Raw genomic sequence first — 23,345 nt, 5'->3', positions numbered from 1 at the left:
TTTGGGTTTTTCTCTCTCCTTCCAAAACAAAACCAATAGTTAACAACTAGCCCTCCTCCAGTTCAGCTCCTGCAAATGAGGTTGTGTTAGGCAATATGTTTTGCAATAATCTGATGGGTACATAGAGAAATTGTAAACAAGTAAGCTGAAAGGCATGAAGTATGTCTAGGACATTTCTATGGAAAGCTCAAATATATGTAAAGTAAGAATAGTGAGCAATTTACAGTAGTAGAAATGGTCAATAATACAATCTTCCTAGCTTTTGAAATGTAACCGTTAATTAAAGTTTACTAGTTGCATGCTTGAGTCTCCCTTTGAAAGGTTTTTTTTCTTGGAGATATGATGCATTTTAAATCACTAAGAAAATATTTTGGGAGACTGAACTATTCTTTCGCTGTGAAGTCAAAGGCTTTCATGGCAGGCATCCATAGTTTTTTGTGGGTTTTTCGGGCTATGTAGCCATGTTCTATTCTTTCGCTGGTTTCTGAAAACTGCCATTTTGATGCCTGGTTTGTGTCACCTTGTTTGGTGAAGAGTCTGACCTGTTTGTCCTATATAGTTGGAGAAAGGCACAGCTGGCAAATGATGACATGTATTTATTAAGTTATAAATACAATACTGCCTGAGCAAATGACTGACTTCTTTGTAGGTCCAATAATATCACTTGACTGTGTTCAAACAGATGAAACATTATGTTTCTAAAACATTGGAATTTTAGAATATTAGTAATCTAAGAAAGAAATACTTTCTGGATATTCTTTTGGTGTTATCTTTGAGATCTGGCTCACAGAGTTTTATATCACACCCCGTAAGGATTAAGCTGTCTTCTTTGCTCTGACAATAAATGCTGGATAGTGAAAAGTTGTAGCAGCCTGAGGTAAATAATGTAGATCTGTATTCTAAATTTACAGGAATATTTTCTTTAAGTATTCCTAGTTGTTGTGGCCCGAGGGATATAATGTAGATCTGTATTCTAAACGTATAGGAATATTTTCTTTAATTATTCCTAATTATTGTGGTCAGGATCCAGTATCAGGCACTACCCATACAGCAAGACTTAAAAGAGCAAGGACTTCAGCATAAACTTAAGACACAGCTTTCACGTGCTCCTGTATTGTTGATTCATCAGCGGATTTGAGCAGCTAGTACTATAGGCATGTGTCTTAAAGGACCTGAAATATTAAGTGATGCAAAGTTATAAGCAAGTGTTTTTCTTGCAGCATGTTTTAAATACAACCACACAGTGATTTTTTGTTTTGTTTTGTTTTGTTTTTTGTATTCTTGTGGTCAGGATCACTGTAGGCTCTGATGCCTGGGCTTTTGTCATGACTGGATTATCATTTGTTTTTGTGCAGGAGATCTTGTTGGAAAATTCTGTGTTGGTAGGTTTCTGTACATTGTTCAGATTTCAACAATTTTTGGTATGTGTGTGTGGTTTGTTTTTATTTCTCTTTTTAATGTATTTAACCATTAATGTCAATTACATACTTTTAGCATGGTGAGTGAAGTTTTATTTCAGCCTAACCAAATTCTTTCTTAACATTCTTATTCAGACTTCTTGTACAAATTTTATTTTTGCATCAGTTTAACTTAAACAATTAAAGAACAAAAAGGAAACCACTTTTTAGGGTGTGTATAGTTTATATGTATTGCTTGCATTTCCTGTGTTTTTGTCATTTTAAAATATAAGAGAATGAAAGAGATCAGAAATGTGCCTTTTGCTTTGTCTTGCAGTTAAGTTTGCGTGTTTTGGCTTTTTCACATGAAAACATGAAACTGGCAGGTTTTTTTTTTAAAGCATGCCTAAATCTCAAGATATAGTGTAAGATTAGCTTGAATAAATTGTGCATAATGTATTTACTTGGGTATTTTAATTTTTAATTTCTAGCATCTTAAAATGCTTTGGTTTCTCAACATGTTCAGGGCATATTGTTTAGATGCATTCTGTAAGTAAGTGTGCATGCGGCAACAAATTATTTTATTTTATTTAACTGTGATTCCATAGTATTTTTTGTGACCATTTTACTATCTTTTGTAACTCTTTCTCTCTAATTACTTCTCACTGACAAATGGTACATTACTTACCAACATGGCTGCTTTGCACCATGAACTCAGTTTCCTTGCTTTTTTCAGATTTCTAACATGTGTCCCTTGATAGGTACAAAGAAAAAAGTAAGCAATGAAGGACTCAGTAGCTGTCTGAAGTATAACAGATAATTTTAGTTTGTTCCTCTATTGTAATGTTTAAAAATTAAGCTTGAATGTTGGTATTTTTGTTAAATACTAGCCGAATATACTGTAACATTAACAAGGAGAAACACTTTGTAGTTTTAGTGAATTTCAATATACCAAATTATTTATGTTGCTTTTCATTTGTAAATTAAGATGACAAGATTCTCAAAATTGTGTTAAAACAGCAATATTTTGGAAGCCAATGTAAAATGCAGGCAGAGTTTTTTTCTTTGCTGTACTGATGTTTGTCATGTACTGTTTTCTTTCCTAGAGAGCCCTGAAGCATCCAAATTGCTAGTACATTAATTTAGTGTACTTTTATATCTTCATATCAGGATGGGAAAGACCTCTGTCTGAAACGCAGAAAACTATTATAAGTCAATGTAGATTGTACTGACATAGATGAATTAATGTTATAACTTAGTATCTAGCAACTTCTTATATAGATTATTTATTTATTTATTTATTTATTTATATTCCGCTTAAACTCAGGGAATCCAAGTGATTACAGCAGTAAAAATCATACAGTTAAAAAGAGATGCATTAAAATTCCAAGATCCCCAATCCTCCCCCTAAACATAAAAACATGATCAAACTCTAAAAAAGGATTAAACCAAAGAAAGTTAAAAGCATTAATATACATACACTAAAATGAGATCAAAAATTCCAAGTGGAGTCTGGGGTAGGGTATAAATGAGGATGGAGGATAAGGGAGAGGCAGGGAGGCAGGGTCAGTAGGGGTATTCTAGTCTGGAAAGGCTTACTGGAAGAGATCCGTCTTAATGGCCTTCTTAAAGGTTTCCAAGGTGGTAATATGTCAGATCTCATCCGGCATGTCATTCCAGAGTCTAGGAGTGGCTGATGAAAAAGATATCTGGGTTACTGCTGAAAGTCTAGTCCTCTAAGGTTGCAGCAGATTCTTCCCAGATGAACGAAGAGTAAGGAGTGGATTATATGGGAGAAGGCACTCCAGCAAGAAGTCAGGACCCAAGCCATATAGGGCTTTAAAGGTTAAAACTAACACCTTGTATCTTGCCCAGAAACTGATAGGCAGCCAGTGAAGAGATTTTAAAACTGGTGTAATATGAGCAATTCTGGATGTACCAGTAACCAACCTGGCTGCCATATTCTGTACCAGTTGAAGTTTCCAAATTTGACATAAGGGTTGCCCCATGTAGAGCACATTACAAAAGTTGAGCCGAGAGGTTACCAGCACATGTACTACTGTTTCAAGGTCTCCCTGCTCCAGAAAGGGGCGCAGCTGGCGTAGCAGATGAAGCTGATAACAAGTGCTCCTGACTGTTGCATCCACCTGAGCTGTCAGATGAAGAGACAAGTCCAGGAGCACCCCCAGACTGCAGATACAGTTTCCTTTCTCCCGATTTCTGTACTTTGATCTTCTTAATGTTCTGTTTAAGATTTTCATGGGTTTGTGACAGGAATGGCATGTCTTTAGAACTGCACTAATACATACATAATCTAGGGTTGAATCCAGTTCCTTTCCCCCCACAACCCACTTTGACCCTGAAAATCTGGTCTGTGGGATTCTCTTACACAGTGTGAACTGTGATAGTAAGTGCAACAGAGAAGATAAATCACCAAATATTGCTGCTTTACCTGCTTTCTCTGGCAGGGAGCCTGCCAACAAGACCTCTTCCACCTAATAGTCCTTAAAAGTCCTTAGCCACTTACAAGGATTTAAATTACTTAAAATGAACTTAATTGAAATCTTTCTATATATGCATTGTCTTAAATTACTTGTATACTTGCTTTCCTCTATATGTGGTCAAGGTAGATTATAATAGAAAAATTAAACAGTGACTGGAATCTTTGTTTTAGGCAGTGGTTGCGGGGGGGGGGGGGGAGTTAATACAGTAGGCACAGTGGCTGTGAAGAAGAAAGATGCTGGAGAAATAGACTGAAAGATTATATCTGCCTTTCTTTGCCGCCAATATGTAATCCTGGAAAAAGTGAAGCCACTAATTTGGTTTACCTACCAACAGGAATCTGGACAATAAATAAACATCTAGTCAACCAAACAGCATTTCATTCTTGTGCAATATATACAGTATATTACACTTTTTAAAATATATCTTTTTCTTCTACCCTTCATATCTGACTTCTAAGTTTTGCCTCAGAATTGTGAATGCTTGGGGAGTTTCAGGCTTCTGCCTTTCAGTTACTCTCTTACAGAAAGTTTCTTCCAGTTCAAGTCCTTTGTCTGTACATTTCAGGTGAATCTCTCTAGTTCGTATTTGTTATTGAGGCGAGCAGTACTAGCTTGTTTGCATCAGCTTGTTCAACGGGAGGCAGCTGAAGTATCTGAGCATGCTGTGGCCCTTGCTAAAGATAGCAGAGAGGACTTTACTCCAGGTAATATTGAGCATATCTTTACTGGTTTTGAAAGTCTGTTATGTTTTGGGGCTTTGTATAAACTTTATATTTCACAATGATACAGGATTCTATGATCCTTTATTGTGCAATTGCTCTTAGAAGGCTGTCCTAGAAGGTATTGTGTATTGCAAAATCTGGTATAGGAATGATTGAGGCCTTGCCTGAACTAACATATATGGAACTGTTCTAAAACTGTAGCGTTTTAGGATGCTCCTGGATAGAGGGCTTTTAACACTACCAGGCAAAATAGATTGTACAGCCATTTTCTTCCTTGACAGATTTTATTTTTGTGAAAAAACTTTTTCACAAAAAAATGGGGGAAGCTGTTCAAAAACACAGGTCTGAATATGGTGTTATCTGGACCACCTGTAAATTCCAGAAGCATGGCATGATGGTTCTGCAATGAAAGTCTCATCCGGAATCATCCTGAATGGTCGCCTCTTGCTACAGTACATGTTAAAAACGGGGGTTACTGTTTTGGATTACAATCTCCATAATATCCCAGTCAGCATGGGCAGTGTAAAAAACCTGCTGATTCAATAGTTAGCATGCAGGAAAAAAGTATATCAATTCCTCCTGTAACATCTAGTGCCACTACACACACTGTATTAATCCAGTCTTCTTCTTCATTTGCTTATTTTTAATATGCAGGTTTTACAATTTTTCAGTGTGCTTGTTTTCACTCTTGTTTTCATGTAACATGTTAATAATTGATGCATCATATTTTGGTACGCAGATATATATTTTTGGCTTCAGATTGTAACCCAAGATACAGCTGTGATGAAGTTGAAAGAGCATTTGCCTATAGCTCCTTTTTTTCTGAACAAATGAACCCCAGGAATGGTTCAGTAACACTCACGTGGGTGTGGGGAAAGAGGGAGTAATAGATACTTAAAGAAAATGTGATTAAGTTGGTTCACAGAGTTGGTAATATCAGAGAAAAAGACAATCATATTCACAAGATGGCCGGAGGAGCAATCCACTACAGCTAGGATTTGCTTGTGCCAACTCGGTCAGCAGGAGTTCTAAAAAAATTTCAGTTATTTTTCAGTTGACCTCCTGCCTCCTCAGCCAGTTTCTTTTAATCCTGCCTACTGATCAGTCACGTTTTTGCCTCCTCAAAAAAACACCTTTAAATTAGATTAGTAAGGTAAACAAATGGAAGTTAGTAAGGAAAAAAAGAAAGACAAAATATCTGGAAAAAAGGACAAATCTTTAACTAAAAAGCCGGACAAGATGAACAAAGACCAAGGAAACATTTTGAAAGGCTCCCAGATGGCCACCATACAGCGTGTCTCTGAGGACACTGGAAAGGATGAATTAATGAAGGACTTCATGACTACCAGTTAGAGTGAGTCTGAGGACGTAACTCTACTGGTCCACCAGAAAACGACTGCGGAAAAACAATTAAAAAAAACAAGCGGATGCTAATTATAAAGAGAGAGACTACAAATACTTCCAAGGTAAATGGGAAAATTGCCGCTTTGAGGGAGAAACACAGAGCAGTGGCTACGAAGTTTCAAACAGTCACTTGAGGCTACCATCTTGAAGAGCAGAGTTGCAACAGTAAGGAATGCCGCTCCCCGCACATGCATAATGGTGATGAGCTCTGAAATAGCTCTTCTGAAACAAACAGCCGCAAGAGAGAAGACGGTTGAAGTGCAGGCAACCGTGCAAACACCTGGAAGGGAGGCACGCGTCAGTTCTACAAATGCCAGCTCTGGAAATGCGTCCTCTAATGGCCAAACAGAAAATAATGTTGGATCTGAGACAGCCACGCAACACTCCAGAAGGGAGGCACACACAAGATCTGATAATAATGGATCTAGCTCTACATCAGAACACGGTGACAGTTCTGAGGAGGAGACTTGTGACAAACTATCAAGATTATTAAAAGACTTCAGTGTAACAAATAAATACCAATTCATGACACTAATGGAAAAAAATGTATGACAACATGCCCACTTTATCCAGACAAGATGTAGAAATAGAAAAGGATGGGGAATCTCAGGAGTTCTCTTTAACTACTACAGTTAGGCAATTAATTAATCAGGAACTACAATCCATGCTACAGGGACAGCAAGGGCAAAGACAGGTGTCCAAACAAGTTCATGTTGAACATAAGAAACAAAAAGATAAAAGTGATCTAAAGAATGAATTATGGTATGCTTTCCAAAACATCAGGCGAACAAAAGAAAAAGAGGACAACGCTGAAACCAAATTGAATAGGAAAAGGAGGCTAGATGATGAGGAATCAATTCCACATAAGTGTATAGAATCATAGAATCGTAGAGTTGGAAGAGACCACAAGGGCCATCCAGTCCAACCCCCTGCCATGCAGGAAATCTAAATCAAAGCATCTCTGACAGATGGCCATCCAGCCTGTTTAAAGACCTCTATGGAAGGAGACTCCACTACACTCCAAGGGAGTGTGTTCCACTGTCGAACAGCCCTTACTGTCAGGAAGTTCCTCCTAATGTTGAGGTGGAATCTTTTCTTGGAGCTTGCACCCATTGCTCCGGGTCCTGTTCTCTGTAGCAGCAGAAAACAAGCTTGCTCCCTCCTTAATATGACATCTCTTCAAATATTTAAACATGGCTGTCACATCACCTCTTAACCTTATAAAGAAGACCAAATATGAGCATCGTGAGGAGATAGATTTAGACCGAATGTTACAACAGGATGAAATGATAGATAACTTAGAGGACAAAATAACAGATTCGTCTGATCAGGATGATGATGATGATGATGATGATGACGACGACTTAGATTCAGGAAAATTAACTGATCCTACAACTTTTAAACATCTTCTAAAATGGGTTATAAGAACTTTAGGATTAGATTTGGAGTCACATGAAAAGAATAATGATAGTAAACAAAAATTTACATATGTCATAAAAAGAAAAAAAACCCACAGAGTAATGATATGACACTTCCAAAATTATTTATAATGAAACTAGCTGAGGAGGCAGGTGTTCAACTGAAAGTAACTGAAAAAGAATTTAAAACTCCTGCTGACTGAGTTGGCACAAGCAAATTCCAGCTGTAGTGGATTGGTCCTCTGTCTCTGAATGAACATTCACTGTAATTTTCTTACAGAGGTCTGAAATCAGTCAGTAATGCAGTAACTCTAAATGCTAAGTTTTTAAAGGATATAAAGTTATATTTGTTTTCTTCAACCATTTCCGTGCTTTCTAAAATATTAGGGGGGGATCGAAGTTACAGCTAGGGCATTAATACAGTTTTTGGGGGGCAATATTATGTATGAGTAAAAATATTAAGATCATACCCTATGGATGTATTATTTTTCATAGGTATTAACATCAGAGAAGTAGGACTTGAAGGGGCATTGTTAAGCCTGTTGGACAAAGAACTGGATCCAAAACTGTGCCGAGACATCAGAGAGACTCTGACCCATATGCTTACGTCGATGGCTGTTGAAAAACTTTCTTTCTGGTTGAAGCTCTGCAAAGATGTTTTAGCTGCCTCTGCTGGTATGTGCTCTTATCTTCTTCCTAGAAACAAGACTTGATGAAAACATATTCTCACCAGAGAGAAGCCTCCTCTGATCAAAATATCAGGTGGTCTATTAACCTGGTTTGCAAATAATAAATTATTTCAGAGTTAGATGATTAAAGAAAGAGAGATGAAAGCCCTATACAGTTTGAGACCAAAGTACAGTACAGTGGACCCTTGTTATACGCTGGGGTTTGGTTCTAAGATCTGTGTATGCTGAAGTCCCATTAAATATAATGACACAGCTAAATGGTGTCCCTTATAAAAAATGAAAAATCAAGGTTTGATATTTGAAATTTATACTTTTTTTGAACATTTTCAAACCATGGATGCTTAAATCCATATATAGAAAATCAGTGTATAAGAAGGGCTGACTGTGCTTGAAGGGGAATACCACTCTCTACAACAGCTTGGCTGTCTAAAACAAGGGAACTGGGCCTTCTTGATGGTGATACCCAACTTGTAGAATTCCTTTCCTAGGATGGCTGTTATAAGTGCCTAACTGCATTATTTTTGAACAAGAGAAGACATAATTTTAACTGTTCCCTGAAGGGTAGCAATAAACATTTAAAATGTAAATACAGTTTTTTGTCTCGGTCTCTGTGAATCACACAGATGGGTTTTCCTGTTTATAGACATTTGGAACCTTCTAGAATCACTAGTGAAGACTTTTTGGCGGTAACCTCCATCAGCAAATATGGCTTCCCAAGCTGCCTTTCAAATGATGTGAGAAATGTGGAGCTAAAAGCAACTCCTCTTGCTAGCTCTGCCTTGGCGAGGGGCACAGTATATAGGCCTGCACCCCATAGGCTCGGAAGAATAGTCTCTCTTGTCTTCAGTCTATTCTGTACGAAAAGACCTTAAAGCTGCATGTACCACCAACGGCTACTGTCTTGGAGCCCCCATCATCTCCGCCTTCAAAGAGGCAATCGGCAACAAAGTCGAATCATTGTGAGGAAGCGGCTTGTCTGGCTCCTCGAGATCAAACCATGAGCCTATTTTAGCTAAGTGGCAACACTTGAGGCTGTTGAATCCGAGGATGCCCCCACAAAAAAGCAGAAATCCTTGATGACTGGAGCCAGTGCTGCTCCCAGGTCAACCAAAAAGGCCAGTGATAAGGTGGAGACAAAGAAGAAACACAAGCATTCTTCTTCCCACTCTTCCACTAAGAGGGTCACCACGTCAGAGATGCGAACATCTAAGAAGCCTGCCTCACCTGCACCATCTCTCCAAGTGCTTGAGACTCAATTTGGTTTGGGTTTTTTGTGGGGTTTTTGGGCTATGTGGCCATGTTCTAGAAGTATTTCTTCCTGATGTTTCGCCAGCTTCTGTGGCTGGCATCTTCAGAGAATGTTTGCCTGGGAAAAGTGGGTATATATATACTGTGTGAGCCTGGGAATGCAGGAGTGATTTGCATGTGTCTTGTTCTGTGCTGATGGCAAGCCTCAAACTGGGAGGCTAATGCAAAAGGATTAGTGTCTGCTAATTGGTGATCATTATCTGCTGGGAAAGCCCCTGACTCTGAGTGGTTTCCCATTCTGGTTCAGTTTCAGAAGGTGAGTTGATAGACTCCCCTGTGAGACAGCTCCACTAGTCTCCCTCTCCACAATTTCACTCTCCACTCCTGTCTACCGGAGCGCCTGTGTTTGAGGGAGTAATCAACTCTCTGTCTTTCCAGTCTATCATCCAGACTATCAATACGAGTCTGACTCCCAACTCAGAACTGACCATTGTTACAGATTCGATCCTCAATCCCATGTTGACACCGACCAGAACCAGCATTGCCTTCAGCAGGCTGAAGACTAAGCTCGCTACTCTCTGGTCCCTCTTGCCCAGGCAGGTGATCTTGTTTTTGACAGAGAGACAGGCTATTACTATGTATCTGTAGAGCCTGATTTCCACCTCTGGTGTTGTGTTTCTGAAGTCCCTAAAGGCCCTCAGGGTTCTCCCACAAGTTGATTATTTTGCAGTTGGCTCCATCTTCCAAGCCACGTCCATCTGCACCTCGGACTTCCTATGCGAAGCAGGAGGCTCCACCTATTCCATTGTCCCATGTATCCCTGGATGACAGACCTGTACCTGCTCTTTCTCACTCACCATGCTCAGCCTCTCTGGAATACAACTCTTCTTCAAACTGAATCCATGTGCGGTCTCCTTCTAATGCTCTCGCGAGCCACAAGTCAGCTAATGACATTCGCTCCTTCTCAGAGCAAGTCATCAGAATGGCCAATGTAACTTGACATGGTGTATCATGAATTGGAACCACCGGATTCTATATATGAACACATCCAGTTGAAGGTCCTTACTCCAGCATCCATTGAACTTCTTGCAACCATGTCCCACATCGCCAAGTGTTCTTGGGCCACTCCAGCCACCATGCTGTCCACCTTGAGGAAGATTGATAAACTTTACTGGATTACACCCTCTGACTCTACTTGGCTTTTTGAGCACCTGAGACCAAGCTCGGTCATGGTGGAAGCCTCCCAGCTTAAAACAACCCCCAGGATGTCAGACACCAGCCGAGAAGGAAGGTCGGAAGGTTGACTGCATGGGCAGGCAGCTGTATTATGCAGCAGCTCTGGGTCTTCATGTGCCTAACTACTCGGAATGCATGGAGGCTTATCAGCAACACCTCTGGGAAAGAGTTCTTCTCTTTTCAATAAGTTTCCGGACGAGGACCTACATTTAGCTCAGGCTCTGCAAGCCAAAGCCCACCCTCTTGGGACCCAAGAGATTAACTCACCTGTCATTCTGTGGACAGTGCTGCAAAGTTGTTGTCAGGCTTGGTGGCCCTTCGACGCCACGCCTGTCTTCGAGCCTCTGGCCTTTCCCATCATCTTCACCACGTTTCACCCCACATCGACGTTGCTGTTGGCAGCGTCTGTCCTATGGCCAAGCATGGTCTTACAGTCTGTCGGGACCGAGGAAGCAAAGGTTTCCTTCCTAATCTTCTTCCTCCTCTGGCAGATGCAACACCACTCAACCTCAGTACCGCTAATCCTTCAAAAGAAAGGATGAGAAAAGTAAAAAGCACCTGTGACTTTCCCCTTGTGTGCACGTCCTTCCTCTACCCCTCTTTGGTCATAGACTTGCCCACTATGTCAACAATTGGGCTTCCATAACATCAGATTTGTGGGTGCTTAACATCATTGCCAACAGCTATGCTCTAAAGTTTGAAACACTACCTCCACGGGGATTTTACGAGTTACACCCCCTTGAAATACCCTATTCGATGAAGTGCACATGCTTCTTTCCCAGGGGTGCTACCGAACCTGTACCCATCTCTCGGATTCGACACTGTTTCTTTTCAAGATACTTTATTGTCTCCAAATGGGACACCTACCTATTGCCTCCACCTTTTGCCTACACCTACACCATCTAAATTCCCACATCTCTTACGGACAGTTCCATATGGTAACTCTTTCTTTGATCCTTCTCCTCTTGCAGAAAAGAGACTGGTTTGCCATCCTCGACCTCTAGGATGCCTACTTCCATAATGCCTACTGTATATTCCGGAGTATTAGACGACTGGGTGTATAAGACAACCCCCAACTTTACAACTTAAAATAGAGTGTTTGGGATATACTCGCCGTATAAGACTACCCCTCTCTTCCACGATAAGTCAGAAAGGAGCTGAAGGCACACAACAACAACAGCAGCAGCAGCGACAGAGGAGAAAGAGGGGGGAGGAGAAAAAAGGAGAAGGAGAAAGAAGAAAAGAAGGGGAAGAAGAGGCAGACTCCACTACACTCTGCGGAAGGAGTGTGTTCCACATTTGAAATAACAGCATACACAACATTATTTCACCCGCCTCGACAACTCCTCCCGCCCTTCCTCTTGGTGCATCTACACTTTAGAATTAATGCAGTTTGACACCACTTTAAGAGCTGCTGCTCCATCCTATTGGAATCCTAGGATTTGTAGTTTTATAAGGTCTTTTGCCTTCTCTGCCCAAAGAATGCGGGGGGGGGGGGGGGGCGCTGCGCTGCTCCAAACTACAAATCCCAGGGATTCTCTATGGATGGAGCCGTGGCAGTTCAAGTAGCTCCTATTGGAATCAAAGCCCAGGAAGCTTTGTGCCAAATCAAAACGTGTTAGGCTGCAACTGCACTGCAGAAATAATCCAGTTTGACACCCCTTTAACTGCCCTGGCTCAGTGCTATGGAATCCTGGGAATTCTAGTTTTCTGAGACATTTAACCTTCTCTCTCAGCAAACTTTGGTGTGACAACAAACTACAATTCCCATGATTTCATAGCACTGGGCCATGGCAGTTAAAACGGTATGAAACTGGATTGTCTCTGGAGTGAAGATGCAGCCTGAGTTGGATCCAAGACACACTGCAGAAATAATCCAGTTTGAGACTGCTTTAACTGCCCTGGCTCAGTGCTAGGGAACCCTGGGAAGTGTAGTTTTGTGAGACATTGAGCCATCTCTATCAGAAAGAGCTCTGGTGCCACAACAAACTACAATTCCCAGGATTCCCTAGCAATGAGCCAGGAGAGTTAAAGTGATCACAAACTGGATTATTTCTGCAGTGTGTTTTGGACCTTGGTTATTAAAAATGCTCAAGGTCCAATCCATACTGCAGAAATAATCCAGTTTGAGACCGCTTTAGCTGCCCTGGCTCAGTGCTAGGGAACCCTGGGAATTGTAGTTTTGTGAGAAAGAGCTCTGGTGCCACAATGAACTACAATTCCCATGCATCTGAAGAAGTACGCTTAAGTCTAGGAAAGCTGCCAACTTTTCTTTCAGTGAGTCTCAAAGGTGCTACAAGATCTATCTCTCTATCATCATCACCATTATTGTTATCATTATTAAATCCAAATGCACCTGCAGAATTGGCAACACTGATATACTGTAGACTCATTCTCTGGGGCTGGGATCTGGAAGTGTGGAGGCAATTATTATTATTATTCCCTTGAAATTCCCTTGAAAAACCAGGGAATCCTGGGAATTGTAGTTTGTGAGGGTGGGGGGCGACCACTGTCCTCAATCTGATTGGCTGTTAGTGTGACTCCATCCAAACAGGATTGGTTGCTCTGTAGCCAGCCTCGCTCTCAGAGTCAGGGCCCCTGGGAAAAGGAGGACAGGAGAGGGAGGGGAGGGAGGGAGCAAGGAAGGAAGAGAAGAAAAGGAAGAAAAAAGGAAGGAAGGAGGGGAAAGAAAGGGAGGGAAGGAAGGAAGGAAGGAAAGCAAAGGAGGGAAGGAACGGAGGAGGACACTTCTTTGCCTTTGGGAGAAGGCTTTCCTGCCAAGGGCTCTGTTCTCTTTAGGACCCAGCGGCTATCCGGCGTACAAGATGGCCCCCGAGTTTGGGGAAGATTTTCCTGGGCTAAAAAGTCATCTTGTATGCTGGAAAATACGGTACTTCCATATAGCAATCATGGAGTGCCAATGGAGATTCCTGGCATTTGCAGTGGGACAGCACTTCTATCAATTTTTGAGTCTTGCCTTTCCACTTGTCCACAACTCCCAGGGTCTTCACAAAGTGTATGGCCGTGGTGGCCACCTATCTTCACCAGCAAGGTATATCCTTCTTCCCATACCTGGACAATTGGCTTTTTACAGCATCTTCCAGGCAAGAATTCTGGTTCAGGACATCGAATTCATGCTGTCTCTACTCGAATCCCTCGGCATCATAGTCAACAAATCCAAGTCCAGCTCAAGAGATCAGGTTAATCTGAGCAATGCTGGATTCAAGATAGGCCTTGGTGTACCTTTCCCAGGACAGGTTCAAGTCTCTAGTTCAAGCAGTACAGGGTTGCGCTCGACACAGAAGAATCCTCACCCACGTGGTGCAAATCACTCTAGGTCATGTAGCCTCAACCACTTCCATCACTCCTTGGTCCCAGCTTCGGTTCCAATGGTTCCAATCATAGTTCCTGTCTGTCTTTGACCCTCTCCTTTCAAAAGACTCATGACTCCAGGGCCTGTGATGAGGACTTTGGACTGGTGGCTGGACCCCTCCAATGTGTGCACAGGGATACCTTTCCTTCCTCCACACCCACAACTCACCCTCACAACCAATACCTCGATGGAGGATTGGAGAGCTCACTTAGAGGGTCTCACAGTAAAGGAAAAATGGTCCTCCAAGAAAAAACTTCTTCACATCAACACCCTTGAGATGCTGGCAGTGGAAAAGGCTTAGAAGTCCTTTGAATCTCTTCTCTGAAGCCAGTGACAATACCACCGTCATGTACTTCCTCAACAAACAAGGCGGCACAAGATCTCAGGCGTTATTAAGCCTCACCCTTCAGATCTCGGAATGGTGCATGACAAGAGACAGAAGGAGACTCCAGTGTGTTCCGCTGTTGAGCAGCTCTCACTGTCAGGAAGTTGCTCCTAAGGTTGAGTTGAAATCTCTTTTCCTGTAGCTTCCATCCATGTTTCGGGTCCTATTCTCTGGAGCAGCAGAAAACAAGCTTGCTCCCTCCTCAGCATGACACCCCTTCAATTACTTAAACAGGGCTAAATTTCTAGACTTTTTAACCAACAGATATCTTTCCCTCTTGGATTCAAACTACACAAAATTTGGACTTTTTAATGTCTTTGGCAGAAACTGGCCTTTCCATCCCTTCTCTAAAGTGTTATTTGGCAGCCCTCTGCGGTCACTATCATTTGATGGTCACCTATCTTTCTTTCAGGACCCTCTGATTAAAAAAATCCTCAAAGATTTTTGAGCTGCATCCTCCTGCTTTCAGTATCAATGACAGCTTGGAATCTTGAACTGATCCTTGCACAGCTTTCCAAATAGCCTTTTGAACTATTGGCTACAGCTGATCTCAGGCTTGTCACCTGGAAGACTGCATGCCTTGTTGCCATCATGTCCGCTTGCCATGCTGGTGAACTTTGTGCGGTCTGTGTGGACCAACCTTATCTTCGTTTCCATAAAGACAAAGTTGTTCTATGTTCAATCATTACCTTCCTACCCAAGGTGGTGTCTTCATTCTGTTTGAGCCAGGACATTGCTTTACCATTGATACTGAGTCTTTTTCCATTCTCTCGATGTCTGGAGAGTACTTACATTCTGTGTCAACCAGACATCGGATTCAAGATGATCTAAGAGACTGTCTGTTACTTGGATTTGAAATTTGGACATCCAATCACCCCTCAGCGCTTCTCGAAATAGATGACTGCTATTATCCATTTAGCCTATGAACTCTCAGGGAAGACTCTGGCTCAAATTTGAGCACACTCTGCCAGGGCAGTAGCAACATTTGCCTTTCTCTAAGGAATGCCCCTAGAGTACTTCTGCAAAGCTACAATCTGGTCCCAGGCCCAGCCCTTGACTTTCATATTTCACTACAGGCTAAATACCAGAACTAGAAATGATGCAGCTTTTTGGAGGGCAGTGTTGCTTTCTGGGTTGCACTAAGGTTTGTTTATTGCATGCTTTTCTGTTTGTTGTTTAATAAAACACATTTTGGTTTGCTACACTGGGTGCTTTATGTCACAACACTCCTCCTATGACTGCAGCTTGCTCGTCTAACCCATTTGTGTGATTCACAGAGACAGTGACAAAGAAGGATAGGTTGCTTACCTGTAACTCTAGTTCTTCAAGTGGTCATCTGTGCATTCACACAAACCCGTCCATCCTCCCCTCAGGTTGTGTCCTGCACATGTTTCCTCAGAATGCTGCTATGTTGCATCCAAATTTGAACTAAGGGAAAGAGCAAGAACACTAGGGGTATATATAGGGTGGGCAGAGCTACTGCCACAAAGTCTTCCTTAGCAGTTCTAGAAGGTTCCAAATGTCTCTGCACAGACACAGGAAAACTCTTTTGTGTGAATTCACAGATGACCACTCAAATAACTAGTTACAGGTAAGCAACCTATCCTTCTCTGTTTCTCCCTCTAAAGTTTTCTAATTCACCATTCCTCTTTTCCATTTCCTTTGCTCATTCCTCCTTGCTACCTTCCTGTTATTTGCTTACCCAACTTCTGTTCTGTTATGTGCCCTGAGTCTTTGATGGTTAAGGCTCCAGTACCCTAGGCCCCTTCTGTTAACTAAGTTCCATTGTTAAACAGTTTCCCTGCCTATTGTATCTTAATGCAGACTTCACAATAGTGGCTCCTGTAGACACCACCCAAGAGGAAGAGGATGCTCAAACAGATGATGAATTGGCCTTGGCTTTGGAAAATGATGAAAGATTGCACCCTTTCCTCCATCCTCGATGGGCTACTAGAGTTTTCGCTGCAGAATGCGTTTGTAAAATTATCAGTCAGTGTGAGAATGCTGACAGTGCTCACTTTGACATAGCTCTGGCTCAGGAAATGAAGCAAAGGGATTCAAGAGGTATGTGTTCATGTCAGCACACAAACATCAGTGTGACAATTTTCAGGAGTCCAAAATACAACTAAGTTTAATGTTGATAAGTAGTAGCTTAGTGGAATACAGCAGTATCTCCTCACAATGCTGTAGCAGATGTTTATTGAGAGAAAGACTATATGTTGAAGAATAGATTATTGCTAACTTGATGTCTGTGTATATACAGATGTAATACAAACAAGGCAATATTTATTATGGCATACATGTTTCTGAACTAGAGTGTGGTATCAGACGTATTAAGAGTTTTCCTCTTGGGGAGCTGTATTGCTCTGTGTACATATACACAAGGAGGGAGGGAAGAAAGAAAAAAGGCAAGCACTTTCAGAAAGAGTAAAAATAAAAATACAGTCTGACTTTTAGTCCCATTATAAATTTGCAGTTAACACACCACATTTGGGATGGTTAAATGATCACCTCCTGTGAATCACTGTAGATTTCTTGTATACATTAAATTGTCACAGATTATTCTCTTTGCATTTCATGATTATTTTAATCTATTTTTCCTTTCTTTACACACACACACACACACACACACGCATTCTAGACATATAGAGCAATAATTGTATATAGCTTGAGTGTACTGCCCTGAATCACTTGCCAGAATAAAGGTGGGATAAAAATGCAATAAAATAAATACATGCATACATATAACTGCCAACTGAGAATGATGATTCATGCTTCTGTTGAAGTGAACTATAACCCTTAGAGTTAAATCTGTTAATCTTTGAAGTGCTTCAAATTCTTGTTTTAGATGCTACAGAATAACATAACTACCTCTTTAGAAGTTAAAAAAATTTAAATACATTTTTCCAATTGTTGCAAGCCTAGACACAAGCTTGACACAAAATTTTAACAATGTGCAGTTGTAATTGGTGACTTCCTCTACAGCTGATTTATTATCTAAAGTGATGCTGGTGTATTTAAATTACAATTTTGATGTAATTAAAGACAAGGGATGAAGGAAAAGGCACAAGTGGTTTAGGGATCCACACTGAAAAAAAATCAAATATATTTTTCTTATTAGTAAAGTGCTGTTTTTCTTTTTTAATCATACTCAGATGATTTCTTAGTACTGCATTTAGCTGACTTGATCCGCATGGCTTTTATGGCTGCCACTGATCACAGTGACTATCTTCGTCTTTCTGGCCTTCAGATGTTATTAATTCTCATTCGAAAGTTTGCTGCTGTACCAGAGCCAGAGTTCCCAGGCCATGTAATTCTGGAGCAATATCAAGCAAATGTAAGTAGGCTTATGTTCAAGAAATTTTTGAAAAAATAAAATTAATAATCTTGATGATAATAATTAGATAACAACACATGAGTGATATCTTATCCACAGATACTGAATAGCATTTGTAAATGTGACTAGGGTCTGAGCTGGAGTTGTGGTAAATAAGGGGTTTCTTTTATGAATATGTGGTCAAGTTGCCCTAAAATAAAGGCTATATTGGAGAGGAGGATACTGTTGTTCCAAATAACTTTATAAGTACAGTATATTACGAAGTCAGGTGAATAGAGTAAAAATCAAGGGGAAGAGCCAGAGTGAAGGTTGAAAATTTCTGGTAACAACAAAAAATTGAACTGAAAATAAATGATATTTGTTGTTATTAACTGACCTCAAGCCGACTTCGACATATGGCAACCTGTGAGATATTACATATTAAATACCAGCTTAAACATAAAAGGTCTTTGTGTTCCAGATGAAGGAGAGCAGGGAGGAGATCACTGTTGCCTCCCTCAGAAGGGAATTCCAGAGGGTTGGAGTACCCACTGATTGGTGTTTGCGCTCTCTCTCTCTCGCCTGGAAAACAAAGGGGCAAAAGAAGTGGCTTCCGGCCGCTTTGGGGCTGTGGTCACTCTGATGCTATACTCCGGTCCGAAGTATTGGAACAAAAAGAAGCCATTTTAATCCGGCTCCTGTGGCACTCAGCTTGGGACCACAAGCAGTGGCCCATTTGGGAGTTGGCTGTGTGGTTGCTGTGGTCCCAGCCCAATTGCGGCTAGAGTGGCTAGAAGCTACTTATTCCTGGCTGTCTGCTTCACGCCAGTCTCTCTCTCTCTCTCTCTCTCTCTCTCAAAATCAGAAATGTTAGCACTCACTTTGTTTAAATGTCATCTGATTTTTGCGAGTTCTCATTTCCAAAATGGGGGGGGGGGGGAGGCGAGAGCAAAACTGCTGCTTTTTATAGCACACTAGCCATTGTGTGCAGAGAGAATTGCATTTTTTTAAATGGTTTTATTGGGGTCAGGGTAACAGGATGAAAATTGGCCTGCACCATTTCTGCAAATGTCCAGCCCTGCTTTATTGTATTCAACATGGATCCAATACAAGTATAAACAAACACCACGGTAATTTAGCTTGTAAAATGCTTTATTCTGAAATAATTATTCTGAAATAAAATTATTTCTTTAAATAGCTTATAAATTGCTTTAAGTTTTGACCCCAGCTTTTTTGTTATATTGACTTGGATTTTTAGTGTTAATTTTGAATACTTAAATTTCATTATTATTTTTATTTGGTCTGAGACTTTCTTGAGAATATTTTTATGGAAATGTGGGGGACAAGGTCTGAAAATAAATTAACATAATTTTTGCATCTGATTTGTTTTATTGTGAAATGTTTAATATGAATTATCCAATACTTTACATACTTTGTTATAAAAAAGTAAGCTATCTTTTGTGTATAGTAAGTTATTGTATACCTGCAGCTCACCATGTGATCACAGTCAGCATATGGAGTGATGTTAAACTGCTATCTGTGTTAGGGATAATCTTGCAAGTTTTCAGTTCCTACAATGAAATCAATTTGCATGCACATCACCATTTATTGCTCAAGTGCATTATACTCAAATACTGTACACGTTATACTCAAATACAGTACACATTAGTAAAAATATTAGATGCGTCAGTTTCCTTAAATGAAGTATTCTGTCCTAAATGTAATTTAGTCCAAAAAAGAGTCGGAGTAGAAGCAGAAGCAGATGGAGTAGGGTAGAGTAGATTAGAGAGAGACAGCATTGTGGTTCGAGCCTTGCACTCTGGAAACCAGGGTTCAAATCCCAGCTCAGCCATGTAAACCTGCTGACCTTGGGCAAGTCACAGTTTCTCAGCCTCACAGGATGGCAATGGCAAACCTCCTCTGAACAAAACTTGTCAAGAAAAGCTCATGATAGGTTCACTTTAGGGTTACCATAATTTGGAAACTACTGGACGGTGCACAACAACAAAGAGTAGAATTACTGAATCAGTGGCTCTTGCATAAATGTTGATTTACCAGATTCCCCCTGATTCAGCCATATTCCCACTGATTCTAAGGACTAACAATTGGATTTAGGTCTCTGATAAAATTATTTTAACCTTTTTTCATTTTTTAATCAGGTTGGTGCAGCACTTAGGCCAGCCTTTACCCCAGACACACCACCTGATGTAACAGCAAAAGCATGCCAGGTAAGTTTAAAACAAAACAGAACAAACCCCCCTCAACCCATTAATTTAAATTCCATAAAATATTGGCAAGTAATAGAGTGAATCCCTGAGGCGTTTGTCTAGGGATTTTGTGACTGGTATAACTAGTGCTCCTGTGGAATCCCTGGTCACTGTATAAGAATGCAAAAATGACCTGGTTGTTTTTAATCTCATCACTTCCAAGTGTCTTCTTGAGCTGGCCATATGTTTCCGGGCTCCTTAGTAGGGACCTGATTGTACGTGCATTGAAGCAGACTGCGAGATGTCTAGAATGTGAATTGAAAAAATTTCACAATGCATCCAACTGAAAAATTCATTATTGAGGAAAAGCTCATTATTGAGCCTACTTTCTGACAGTAATCGTGCTGATTTGTCCTCAGCAAATACAGACATGTGCATAACTAATGCGGATTTTCTGGATCAGTTTCAATCATAATTTACCCCTAGTTTTGGCATTGAAACTGTCTTGGATATCTGTGCCAGTAAGGAGGGATAGTGGGATAGTGTGCCTTGGATTGCACAGGGTTAGATTTAATCTCTCCCCTGTCTTCCTCTCTCTTGGGAAAGTCCTCTATAGCATTTTAAAAATAACCATACAATTCACTATCATGCTAGGTTTGCAGTGCTTGGATGGCAAGTGGTGTAGTAAATGACCTTAATGACCTTCAAAGAGTTCATCAGTTGCTCGTGACATCCTTGACTAAAGTACAAGCTGGAAAAGAAGCACAGAGTCAACTGTACAATGAAGCCACAACAACTATGGAGATACTGGCTGTTCTAAAAGCTTGGGCAGAGGTACTTCAAAAACAATTGCACATATATTTTGGAACTGTAATTGTGGGTTAAAATCCAAAAGTACTAGTGTCTAAAAAGTGGAACTACACTTGTCCCTCCACATTCACTGGGGTTAGGGGCACAGGATCCCCATGAATGTGGAAAAACTGAAAATAACAAAAACATATTTTTACCTAAGATAACACCTCTAGGAATCTCTAGGTCCTCCAGTGCAACTCTGTGGTCAACATCTGCCATACATTGACCATTGAATTACACTGGAGGAGCTACAAATGCCTAGTGGAGTGTTCTCTCTAGCAATCTCTAGGTCCTTCAGTGCAACTTTTGGTTAAAGTTGACCATAGAGTTGTGCTGGAGGACCTAGATATTCCTAGAGAGAACATATTAATAAAATCAGTGAATAATCAAATCTGCAAAAGTCAAAGCATGGAGATGTTGAGGGATGAGTGTATATCCTTTGAGTTGTGGGCTTTGGAAAAAAATGTGCACATATGTTCTGTTCAACCTGCTTAATAATAATAATAATAAAAACAACAACAACCTGTGGTTCAGAATGATAACAGAAAAAAATCCTTTTTATCTTAAAGCTAGAGAGGTTTTTCAAGACTAAGAATCATGACAGGGTGGCTTTTAAATGGGGTATGTGTTTTAGATTATGATTTTTAACATTTGTATGTATATAATCTTAATTTTATACTGTTTTAACGAGGTGGTTCTAATTGTTTTTAAAGTAGTTTTTAAAGTGTTTTTATCTTGTGACCCACTTTGGATCTCTTTTAGAGAGAAAGGTGGCATAAAAATGAAATAAATGATTTCTCAAATAGTAGTATACTATTTGTTTAGTCAATACATCAGTCCAGAAATACAGTTATCCAGCATTTAATGCAATTGTTCAGTGAAACTTTGCTGTTTAAAACCATTAATCTGATTTATTATTTGTATTGCAATAGTGTATATTAGGTTGAATACTCCATGTCATAAACTGTGGATATCCTATGAGCATGAGAGATGAGATCATTCTGATAAATGAAACTCGGGAGAATGTGGGTGGTGATGTAATGCTGTTAATGGTTTCAGAGTGATGTCATTTATTACTGGTACTTTCTTAGTTTCATCCAAACTTGTTGGATAAACTATGATCAGGACTCTCCATTCAATTTTATTCTTGTAAACAGGTTTATATAGTTGCAGTAGAAAAACATAAAAAACAAAGCAACATCAGTAGGCCACCTTTTGCCACAAACGCCAGAGAGGAGAGTTACAGGGATCAAATATCTTCAGTGGATGAACTTCTGCAGCTAGTTCAAGCAGACCTGGGGAGTCTGAGCAAACTCTGGCTTGCTGCACTTCAGGATTTTGCTCTCTTAACGTTACCTTCAGAATACTCGTGTCAACTTCCTGCTGAAGGTAGGAGGCAAGTGGAGTAATAAAGTTTCTCTTGAAAGTGTTTAGCAAGTGCATGGTTATTCAGATGCCACATATCTGGGGTCTGATTTCCCAAACTAAAATGTGCTAGCTATATGATTCCAATAACAACATTTAATCTAATGATAAGTCAACACTTATGCAGATATCATTGCTTAGTACATCTACTCTAGTCACATCTATTTGAAAATGATAAACTGCCAATGAATACCAGGTACTGTAGGCTATATTTCAGAGGAAGGAACTGGCAAAAACCATCTTGTGCCCTAAGAAAGCCTATAAAATGCATGGGGTCACCATATATCGACAGACAACCTGAAGGCAGATACACACAACATGCTTTACACAGAGCTGTCTTTGCAGACTGTTTGAAAATGTCAGCTGATCCAAAAAGCTGCAGCAGATTTTTAACTTGTGTTGGTTGCACACAACTCCCTTGTTATAACTGCTCCAATGGGTAAATATCTGTACTATTTTCAAACATGCTGTATTGTTTTCAAACTGTTTTTAATGTATGTTTTACATTTTTAATGTTATTCATAGTATAACTATTATTAAATTATCATTGTTTATATATGTTCATCCATATTATAACTGGTTTAATTTGTAAGGATTCATCATGAGTCCAATTCTGGGGGGAAAGCAGACTATAAATAAAGTAAATAATTACTATCAAGTAGATTTAAGGTCTATGAGATTGCAGTGTGAAGTTGAAGAAATTTATGGAAATTGTTTCTTAGATTATATGAGTAGTAACACTTGCAAAGAATAGCTTGCCAGGTCCTCCCTGTATGTTTGTTTATAGTAATGAACTGCAATTAAAACAATAACTATATTTAGAATTATTTGGATAATGCTGAATTTTTATTGCTTTTTTGTAAGGTGGTGCTTTCTATACTGTGGAAACAATTGAAAATTCAAGACCACATTATCAAAACTCCTGGGCTCTGATTCTTCATGCTACAGCATTGTGGCTTACCAACACAGGTTTCCTTATAGGTGATTCAGATGAAGGTCTAACTAATCTCTCTCGACCTGTCACTCCAACTACTATGTGTCAAGACTCAACTTCTAGGGGTGCCATAAAATCACCTGAAGATGTGAATACGGACAGATTTCATCTTATCTTGGGTTAGTGAGTGTGAAGGGTTTTTTTAATGTTGTTTTGCAACACAATTTTTGCCTGG

At 40.1% G+C, this 23,345-nt stretch overlaps 1 protein-coding gene across 4 annotated transcripts in view; it reads left to right on the top strand.

The window, feature by feature from the left end:
• The window catches only part of HEATR5A (HEAT repeat containing 5A), a 105,065-nt gene that overhangs the window by 55,930 nt on the left and 25,790 nt on the right, over window positions 1–23,345 (top strand). For 3 of the 4 annotated variants that reach the window (XM_089522077.1, XM_089522076.1, XM_089522079.1), the window contains exons 22-30: window positions 1,356–1,382; window positions 4,467–4,605; window positions 7,941–8,120; window positions 16,201–16,440; window positions 17,532–17,713; window positions 19,852–19,920; window positions 20,554–20,733; window positions 21,909–22,140; window positions 23,041–23,289. In XM_089522077.1, the coding sequence (XP_089378203.1) occupies window positions 1,356–1,382; window positions 4,467–4,605; window positions 7,941–8,120; window positions 16,201–16,440; window positions 17,532–17,713; window positions 19,852–19,920; window positions 20,554–20,733; window positions 21,909–22,140; window positions 23,041–23,289 (1,498 nt within the window). The remainder of the gene's footprint in view (window positions 1–1,355; window positions 1,383–4,466; window positions 4,606–7,940; window positions 8,121–16,200; window positions 16,441–17,531; window positions 17,714–19,851; window positions 19,921–20,553; window positions 20,734–21,908; window positions 22,141–23,040; window positions 23,290–23,345) is intronic. The other variant, XM_089522078.1, reaches the window with a different exon arrangement.

The sequence above is a fragment of the Sceloporus occidentalis genome, unplaced genomic scaffold (assembly GCF_023333645.1).
Source record: "Sceloporus occidentalis isolate IW3139 unplaced genomic scaffold, rSceOcc1.0.p SCAF_4, whole genome shotgun sequence".
Taxonomy (NCBI): domain Eukaryota; kingdom Metazoa; phylum Chordata; class Lepidosauria; order Squamata; family Phrynosomatidae; genus Sceloporus; species Sceloporus occidentalis.
This window is presented reverse-complemented; position numbering and strand designations above follow the sequence as displayed.